Raw genomic sequence first — 10,000 nt, 5'->3', positions numbered from 1 at the left:
CTCTGGTCCAGCAGGTGGCGGTGAAAATAGTCCCTATAGGAGTTGACTCATTTCTTTGAGGTCCTAAATGAAGGATAGGGCGTCAACAGTGCATCTCGGCCTAACCCTGTTCCGGGCCCATTTCTTCACTCGATGCTTCCGGTGTTCTTCATCTCCTCTTCAATAGTCCTTCTCCACGTCTTCCTTCCCGTCTAGCCCTGTGCGTTCCACTGAAGTGTCTGTGTTTTTATGTCGTTAGGAGTTTTGCTCACTGCGTGTCCCCCTTCAATTTCCACTTTCTGTCCCAGTTGGGTAGCTATCCATTATACTGTAGCCTACTTACTACCAATGTCACTGTAGTCAAAGGTGATTTTCGATTATTATGTATGAGTATTATTATATATTGTGATATTATGATGTTCAAGCCTATAGGGTGTGGTAACAGGCCCTCTGTGATTTGTTGTTGTACTGTACATGTCAAGTATCTGCACTCTAGCCTAATTAGCCTAAACTGCTAGGGAAAAGTCACTTCCGGTCGTAGCTGTATCCCACCTAGTCAAAACCTTGTTAGTCCTTATCCTAAAAGGCACCCTCTGTTCCTCGATATACTCCACCGAGGGCCGGCAGCCAGTAAGTACAGGTAAGAGACAATTATGGCAACAATAAGTTGTCCTATGAAAGCTAGTCAAATGTGAGATGTTCAACTGCACTGAATGATAAAGTGGCAGTCTGTGCTCTTGGGCCCTTAAGGCATCAGTGCACCCCCCCAATTTGTCCCTTTTGAAATGAACAGTTGAGACGGGCCCTCTTTCTGTGGCCTTTCTTTGACGACACATCTGAGGCTATCCTGCGGCAATACAAATGATCAACATCATAACAATAATTCCATTATAAGAAGCTTTATTATTGGTTTGCTAAGAAAGGTACCATACAATATTGGCACATCACTATCACCTCTGTATGCGTAGGAAATCAATCCCTTCATTGTGTGTGTGTGTGTGTGTGTGTGTGTGGGTGTGTGTGTGTGGGTAAAGGTACGCCACTCTCGGTCTCACAGTTTATGCACACGGTCGTCTTTATGCAACAATATGGAAGACATTCCCAAATGTGCTTACATCATTGCGTAATGTCAGGGAGTCACACAAACAGTGTGTGCTGTTTGGCTGCAACACACATTAGGCATAAGGATGATGACAACTATTTTGTAAACGCTCCAGCTTGCAGAGGGATCACCACCCCTCCCATCCGCACCCCAGGTCCTCTTGGCCCCCTTACTGTCAGGCCGAGTGGTGTCTAGAGAAGAAAGAAGAAGAGTGATGTTTATTAATGACAGTCAATACGACACGTCCTTCCATAGCTAAACAGACTCATCCTACTAGGTCAGTGTTTCCCAACTCCAGCGGTAGAGTAGCCTACCCCCAACAATACCCATTTTTCTTGTAGCCCTGGAGAGCCACAGCTGACTGAACAACCTGTCACCTAATTAGCAAGTCCTCAATGAGTAAAATCAGGTGCAACAACAACAACAACAACAACAACAACAACAACAACAACAACAACAACAACAACAACAACAATATGAGGACAGGGACACAGTGTACTAGCTGATCTCCCAGTTGTCACCGTTTGGCCTTGTGTTCCACATAGCCTATATCAGTATTGGAGTATGTTTCCCGCGCACGGTAGTTGCTTTCACGTCACCTTTGTAATCGCTCCTCCCTAGTCCCCTAGAACGAGCGCCCTCCCCTTTGCAACGCCTCCGAACATATCACAGAGGCGCGCTTTCTGTGCCGATGGCCTCAATCAGGTCGACCAAACGCAGATAATAGCGCACCACGCACCGGCGCTGAAGTCATTCATTCACTTGAACTCAACTAGCGAACACACCATGTCTGGAAGAGGCAAAGGCGGCAAGGGACTTGGAAAAGGAGGCGCCAAGCGTCACCGAAAAGTTCTCCGCGATAACATCCAGGGAATCACCAAACCCGCTATCCGACGTCTGGCTCGCCGCGGCGGCGTGAAGCGTATTTCCGGTCTGATCTATGAGGAGACCCGCGGTGTCCTAAAGGTGTTCCTGGAGAACGTGATCCGTGACGCAGTCACCTACACCGAGCACGCCAAGAGGAAGACCGTTACCGCCATGGACGTGGTCTACGCTCTGAAACGACAGGGACGCACCCTGTACGGTTTCGGCGGTTAAACGCACTCTCTTCGGAACCTCAACACCCCGACTCGAACCCAAAGGCTCTTTTAAGAGCCACCCACATCCGCTTCAAAAGGGCCCATTCCATATAGTGTTTTTTTCTTTTCTTCCGTATGCTATTTGATAGGAAAGTATGAGCCACTTCGAGTGGACAGGGAGTATTAAATAGCGGATTCTAATGTCCCTTCCCGTTTTAGCGCACAGAGGGAGGCCTATATCTGACAGTGGCAAAGTGTAGTGACGTTGTTATTTTGGGTCAAGCAATAGTGGCATTTGGACAACATAAAACCACCACCCGTCGGTAGATGTGGCTCGAAAAGAGGGGGACAGCGTTCGCGCGCGCGCACACACACACACACACACACACACACAGTCCAAAATGGGAGCCCTATGTCTGACGGTGCCAACGTGGGCAATTCTATCACCAGCATTATGTGGCACAACAATCGTGCCATTCGGACAACTATTCAGGCCCCCCTTTTGAAACACACAATTCCCCATCGGTCACAGAGCATAGGCTATAGAGAGGAGGGAGGGGGTGAGGACCCGCGCGCGCGCCCTCAATTGTCTTTGTTCGGGAAGCTAGCCTCTGAGCGGAAGGCTCTTTTGAGCGCTAGAGCTCCACTGGGCAAATAGCAGGGGCGCCTACGAGCAAGCAGGGGAGTGTCCACGGCCGCCGACTTTGATTAGCTTCCTCTTCATAAGACGGGTAAGCGCCCTTCACCCCCTCATTCGTTTCTGAGAAGCAACGAGACATCATCATGCCCGAGCCAGCAAAGTCAGCGCCCAAGAAGGGCTCCAAGAAAGCCGTCACCAAGACCGCAGGGAAGGGCGGCAAGAAGCGCAGAAAGTCCAGGAAGGAGAGTTACGCCATCTACGTGTACAAGGTCCTGAAGCAGGTCCACCCCGACACCGGCATCTCCTCCAAGGCCATGGGAATCATGAACTCGTTCGTGAACGACATCTTCGAGCGTATCGCCGGAGAGTCCTCTCGCCTGGCCCACTACAACAAGCGTTCTACCATCACCTCTAGGGAGATCCAGACCGCCGTGCGCCTGCTACTCCCCGGTGAACTTGCCAAACACGCCGTGTCCGAGGGCACCAAGGCCGTAACCAAGTACACCAGCTCCAAGTAAACAGCGCATTTGGACTGCTCTACTAACCCAAAGGCTCTTTTAAGAGCCACCCACTCTGTCAGTAAAAAGAGCATTTCCATCGCCACCGAATGAATGCGCAGGTAGGCTGCGTTACATTGTATCATTGTTTAATGGGCGGCGCGCGCCGGCTCGGAGAACGGCTACATTGTATCATTTCCCCCGCCCGTTCCAGCGTAGGGGTTTAGCGCGCCTTTTTTGTTGTCTTTGCACGCTGAATAGTAACCCATGTTTGTCGGCCTCCATTCCAGGTGAAGGCAATGAAAAATGGCACCATTTGACAAAGGGTGTAAATAAAAAAAGCAGTCTGTTGGGTTTGAATGGAAAGAAATGCCTTTTGTCGTTTAATGAGCGGATAGTCATTTTGAGTCGACTTCCTGAATCGGTAGGACACGGACGGGGAGAATGGACGCTCCATCATTGGACTATACCCTAATGATGTGAATGAGAACGATAATGGCAAGAATAAAAAGGGGGTGAATAATCCCGTCTAGGAAGAATAGGAGTAGGCATATATATATATATATATATATACGTAGCCCTTATTGCCAACGGGTCATTTCCGGTCCAGGTCGCATCATACATATATAGTCCCCTGTAGCTCAGTTGGTAGAGCACTGCGCTTGCAACGCCAGGGTTGCGGGTTCGTTTCCCAAGGGGGGCCAGTATGAAAATGTAGGCACACACTTAACTGTAAGTGGCTCTGGATAAGATCGTCTGCTACATGACTCAAAATGTCCATGTAAAGTGTAGTACATTTGAGGCACATAGTGTATTTTCCTTCCTACTACCCTCATGAGGCAACAGGATAAATATAATAATATAATATGCCATTTAGCAGACGCTTTTATCCAAAGCGACTTACAGTCATGCGTGCATACATTTTTGTGTATGGGTGGTCCCGGGGATCGAACCCACTACCTTGGCGTTACAAGCGCCGTGCTCTACCAGCTAAGGCAGTTGCTTCCACGTGAGGATATGAATGTGTCTGTAGGCCAAGTCACAGTATAACACAGTGAGCGAGCGGGCGGCCCTTGCGATAGTCGTTGGAGCAGCAGCGGATCCCAATGACTACCTTGGGGATAGCCTATACATTTACATTTTAGTCATTTAGCAGACACTCTTATCCAGAGCGACTTACATGAGCAATTAGGGTTAAGTGCCTTGCTCAAGGGCACATCGACAGATTTTTCACCTAGTCGCCTCGGGGATTAGAACCAGCCACCTTTCGGTTACTGGCACAACGCTCTTAACCACTCTTAACCACTAAGCTACCTGCCGCCCCATACATATATACAACAAGGAAAAGAAAAGAGGCCGCAATCAACCTTCTGACCCACATGCACCTGCTGGGATTCTTCTCCCAGTCCAACCACATATGCAGCCCTTGTCCCACTTGGGGGGAGAGAGAGAGAGAGAGACAGACAGAGAGAGAGACTCCCTCTATCTAGGCCTATATCAACGCGCCATGACCCATGGGGCGCCAGCCTCCATAGCGCCAGCCAGACACCAAGACCCACAGACACAAAGACCGAGGCGAGTCACGCTGCGGAGTCAAGCAGGTGAACAATATATTAGTAGAGACAGCCAACCTACCTACCTACCTACCTACCTACCAGAAGACAACACACAATCTCACTGTGTAGAAATAGTAGGCTACAAATACAACAACAACAACACTCACACTGCCAGTGCACAAAAAGTACTAATACAATAACACACACACACACATAGTGCAAGTAAGCATGTCGTAGGACTGTTTATACCATGTGGATCCTGTACATATGACGAATACAACCTGAAACTTGAGGTACAACACTAGTCTCAGCCAGGCCTCACAGGTGCATGTGTTTTAAGGTCCCCAAAAGAGCGCTTCTTTAAAACACCCCTGACCACATCAGGGGACCCCAAACCATTTGATTCCCTTGCCAGACATCTCGGCTCACTACACAACAAGTGCTGCTCGCAATCGGATGCACTTTTAGGCCATTTAGGAGACAAATAGCACAGGAAAACCAGTGCGCACCGCTCCACCCGACAGTCGAACGGTGAGGTTTTGAGCGAGCCGCAACAAAATGCACGGCCCTTCCGCGGTCTGCTCGCTGGGCCGTTCGCTTTTGGACCAAAAACACGGCTCCGTCGGTGACTTTCGGGCCGATATAGGCGAACAGAAAACACAAGTGAAAGAGCATTTGGCCAGCCCAGAGAAGCCGAGCTGGTTGCCTTGAGTCTACATGGTTCTCATGTCGCGTTTAAGGCCAGCCCCCTGCTCGGTGTGGAGCTTCAATAGCGCAGAGCAGCGTCTACAGCAAACTACTCCTCGCAGACCGTGTGTGTGTGTGTGTACCGGACCAAACGACAGACAGACAGACAGACAGACATGGCAGAAGTCGCACCAGCACCCGCAGCCGCAGCGCCGGCCAAGGCACCCAAGAAGAAGGCAGCAGCCAAGCCCAAGAAAGCGGGACCCAGCGTAGGAGAACTCATCGTCAAGGCTGTGACCGCCTCCAAGGAGAGGAGCGGCGTGTCCCTGGCCGCGCTCAAGAAGACGCTGGCGGCAGGCGGCTACGACGTGGAGAAGAACAACTCCCGCGTCAAGATCGCAGTCAAGAGCCTCGTCACCAAGGGCACCCTGGTCCAGACCAAGGGCACCGGTGCATCCGGCTCCTTCAAGCTCAACAAGAAAGCCGTCGAGGCAAAGAAGCCCGCCAAGAAAACCGCAGTTCCCAAAGTAAAGAAGGTGGCCGCCAAGAAGCCCGCCGCGGCGAAGAAGCCCAAGAAGGTAGCAGCCAAGAAGGCCGTCGCCGCAAAGAAGTCCCCCAAGAAGGCCAAGAAGCCCGCTACACCCAAAAAGGCCGCCAAGAGCCCCAAGAAGGTGAAGAAGCCCGCCGCAGCGGCCAAGAAGGCGGCCAAGAGCCCCAAGAAGGCTACAAAGGCAGCCAAGCCCAAAGCCGCCAAGCCCAAGGCAGCCAAGGCCAAGAAGGCAGCCCCCAAGAAGAAGTAAACCTATTACAAACAGTGTTCTACTCGACACATGTTGTACCACAAAAGGCTCTTTTAAGAGCCACCCACCTCTTTCCATAGAAAGCGCATTGATTTCCATGTACTATCTGTCGTGAAAAAGAAATTACGCACACTAGGCTACTTTTACGCACACAACATCGTCCCACTCTGGGTGTGTGCGAAGGGAGAGGAATATAATAGAGGGCCAAAATGGCTTAGAAATTCGACCTCACGAGTGCACCCTCACCAGCCATTTGTATATGAGCCACTGGGCTATTCCCGTTCAGAGGCAGGCTGCTGTGATGTGTTACAAGTGCCATGTAATAACAATACTATAGTGGCTTCGAATTCAAACTCACGAGTGCACCCTCAACAGCCATATTTATATATGAGCCACTGGGCTATTCCCGTTCAGAGGCAGGCTGCTGTGATGTGTTACAAGTGCCATGTAATAACAATACTATAGTGGCTTCGATTTCAAACTCAAGAGTGCACCCTCACCAGCTGTTTGTTTCCCATTTGGAGAGAAATAATGTGAGGATTTCATGTCGGACATTTTGGCGCTCACGCGAAATGACACAAAGTAACAAAGTCGGAGGGACACAAAGTAGCCTCTCACTCGCTGCCTGTGGGTGGGAACCGGCTTAGGGCTGTCTGTCTGTCTGTCCCTCGCTCCAATTGGATAAGGCCACACCGGCCCGGTGGCCAATCGTTGCCTCTTGTGGCGAGGTATAAGTACGGCTCTCGAAGTGGCGAGCGGCTCATTCAGACTTTCTGTGACTTTCTCAAGATACCAATATGAGCGGAAGAGGCAAAACCGGAGGCAAGGCCAGGGCGAAGGCAAAGACCCGTTCATCCCGTGCCGGGCTCCAGTTCCCCGTGGGCCGTGTGCACAGGCTACTGCGCAAAGGCAACTACGCCGAGCGTGTGGGCGCTGGCGCACCAGTCTACCTGGCCGCCGTGCTCGAGTACCTGACTGCTGAGATCCTGGAGTTGGCCGGCAACGCTGCCCGTGACAACAAGAAGACTCGTATCATCCCCCGTCACCTGCAGCTGGCCGTCCGTAACGACGAGGAACTGAACAAACTGCTCGGCGGTGTGACCATCGCTCAGGGTGGTGTGTTGCCCAACATCCAGGCAGTGCTACTCCCCAAGAAGACCGAGAAGGCAGTCAAAGCCAAGTAAATTCGCTACTGCGACTTCAACTTGACTACTCAACCCCCAAAGGCTCTTTTAAGAGCCAACCACCTAGCTCTCCAAAAGCGCAAAGTACCTTTCTATGACCGCTACACATTGAGTGGGTGTATACACAACTATTTCGACATTCTGTGCCCACATGAGGCCTTCCATGAACAACAACACCTACTAGGCCTCGTTTGCCATAGCAGGCTAGCATTAGATTACAACGTGCCTATAAAGATGTCACTCTTGACTTTGGCGACTATTATTATGCGTAAAGGGCCGGCGGCGTCCTATTGCGCGCGCGCACCGGGAGTTTGAATTTTGGAGAGGCCGGGCCTCCCGTCCAATGGCCAACGGAGGAGGCCTGCGCAACGGGCCAATCGGGGTGGTGGGGAGATGGTGTCCAATCAGCAGGCGCCACTGCCGGCTTTATAAACTTCACATAGGCATTTCGAGGCTATACTCCCGACTGTCAGAGAAGCGCCATGGCCAGAACCAAGCAAACCGCTCGCAAATCCACCGGTGGCAAAGCCCCCAGGAAGCAGCTCGCCACTAAGGCTGCTCGCAAGAGTGCCCCGGCCACCGGCGGTGTGAAGAAGCCTCACCGTTACAGGCCCGGCACCGTGGCTCTGAGAGAGATCCGTCGTTACCAGAAGTCCACTGAGCTGCTCATCCGCAAGCTGCCCTTCCAGCGCCTGGTGCGAGAAATCGCCCAGGACTTCAAGACCGACCTGCGCTTCCAGAGTTCCGCTGTGATGGCCCTGCAGGAGGCTAGCGAGGCTTACCTGGTCGGCCTGTTCGAGGACACCAACCTGTGCGCCATCCACGCCAAGCGGGTGACCATCATGCCCAAGGACATCCAGCTGGCCCGCCGTATTCGCGGAGAGCGCGCATAAATGAGGATGACCTGAACTCCAAAATCCCCCAAAGGCTCTTTTAAGAGCCACCTCCATATTTCCATCAAAAAGGCACAATTGTTCCATGTATACACGCACCTCTACATTACCCACCATGTATGTTGTTCACTAACACGTCTAAAAGCTACGTATTGTACCTTTTCGTTGCCTGAAGTCTAGCTTCAATGTGTGTGTGTGTGTGTGTGTGTGTGTGTGTGTGTGTGTGTATATATATATATATATATATATATATATATATATACAACCGTCTGGCATCATCCACTTACTTTGGACTATAGTAGCACAGTAAAATGCTTTACAAAGGAGGGGGAAAAGAAACGAGTGATAATATAGGCCGAATAGTTACAAGAATTGTGTTCAGATGAATAATTGACACTATTAGTTGTGTGTCATTAGTTGCCTTGAATGCAGTCCAGAAGAAACATTGCATGCCAACTTCCTTTGAAAGTCCCATGTTGCAGTGCTGCTGAGAGACTCATGCAGAGGCCCAAACTTTACAGTGGAGCACGGAGGCCATCTTGTGGTTAAATGTGGGTACTGCACCTCATGGTCATTTGCTCTTTAGGCCAGCGTTTCCCAAACGCGGTCCTGGGGTCCCCAAGGGGTGCGCGTTTTGCGTTTTGCCCTAACACTCCACAGCTGATTCTAATACTCCCAGCTTGATGATGATGAGTTGATTATTTGAATCAGCTGTGTAGTGCTGGGGCAAAAACTCCCAAAACGTGGCCTGAGTTTGGGAATCCCTGCTTTAGGCTAATACTAGCCTATTAGGATGACTTGGTTCGATCGCTTTAATGGCAACTGCTAAACTCTAGTTTTCACTAATTACTTGTCCCAGGTCACCATTATGAATCCAATAGCAAAACAAATGTTTCAAAATTGCTCAATAGTGAAAAAAGGCCAGGAAACGATGGGTTCTCAGCAATATTTCACCAACAACCAATCACTATTCAAGCATAGACATTAGGATCATCAACAAATATTCCTAAGTCATACTACAAAAGGGTTGTAACGAAATGGATTTGTCTGTTCAATGCAAGTTCAACGTCAAAGAAAAAGTGCATCACCACAACAAACGTGTCTTTAGATACACTGTAAAAAATGACTTTGTGGAATGTACTCAAGCTATTACAGTCAACAAAGGCACACGTCATATTATTGAGTAGATCTTTTTGCTTGTTTTTATGAGTAGATAAGCTTGAGTAAGTTGAGTTGATGTGGTCCAATACATTGAGTAAAGATGATAGAGACGTAAAAAGGATTATATTACGTTGATTCGACTCAAATAGACACTGAGAGACTGAGAGAGAGAGAGAGAGACTGAGAGAGTGAGTGAGTGAGAGAGAGAGAGACTGAGAGAGTGAGTGAGTGAGTGAGATAGACTGAGAGAGAGAGAGAGTGAGTGAGTGAGTGAGAGAGAGTGAGTGAGTGAGTGAGTGAGAGAGAGAGAGAGAGACTGAGAGAGAGAGAGTGTGAGTGAGTGAGACTGAGAGACTGAGAGAGTGAGTGAGAGAGTGAGTGAGTGAGTGAGAGAGACTGAGAGACAGAGAGTGAGTGAGAGA

At 50.0% G+C, this 10,000-nt stretch overlaps 3 protein-coding genes across 3 annotated transcripts; all 3 read left to right on the top strand.

Annotated features, from left to right (window-relative positions):
• Positions 1–5,648: 5,648 nt before the first annotated feature.
• On the top strand, positions 5,649–6,340 carry LOC311120424 (histone H1; the record flags this gene model as incomplete). Its single annotated transcript, XM_084195021.1, has 1 exon — positions 5,649–6,340. Exon 1 carries the CDS (start codon positions 5,717–5,719, stop codon positions 6,338–6,340), a length of 624 nt encoding a protein of 207 aa, XP_084051147.1. The 5' UTR covers positions 5,649–5,716.
• A 797-nt stretch (positions 6,341–7,137) lies between these two features.
• LOC311120416 (histone H2A) lies at positions 7,138–7,524 on the top strand (the record flags this gene model as incomplete). Its single annotated transcript, XM_084195014.1, has 1 exon — positions 7,138–7,524. One exon carries the CDS (start codon positions 7,138–7,140, stop codon positions 7,522–7,524), a length of 387 nt encoding a protein of 128 aa, XP_084051140.1.
• Positions 7,525–7,758: 234 nt separating this feature from the next.
• On the top strand, positions 7,759–8,417 carry LOC311120421 (histone H3.2-like; the record flags this gene model as incomplete). The annotated part of the gene is made up of 2 exons (XM_084195018.1): positions 7,759–7,776; positions 8,067–8,417. 2 exons carry the CDS (start codon positions 7,759–7,761, stop codon positions 8,415–8,417), a joined length of 369 nt encoding a protein of 122 aa, XP_084051144.1.
• Positions 8,418–10,000: the final 1,583 nt, after the last annotated feature.

Source organism: Coregonus lavaretus (genome assembly GCF_964263955.1).
Source record: "Coregonus lavaretus genome assembly, contig: HAP1_SCAFFOLD_1287, whole genome shotgun sequence".
Lineage (NCBI taxonomy): Eukaryota > Metazoa > Chordata > Actinopteri > Salmoniformes > Salmonidae > Coregonus > Coregonus lavaretus.
The sequence above is the reverse complement of the archived record's forward strand: the minus strand, read 5'-3'. Positions and strand labels throughout refer to the sequence as shown.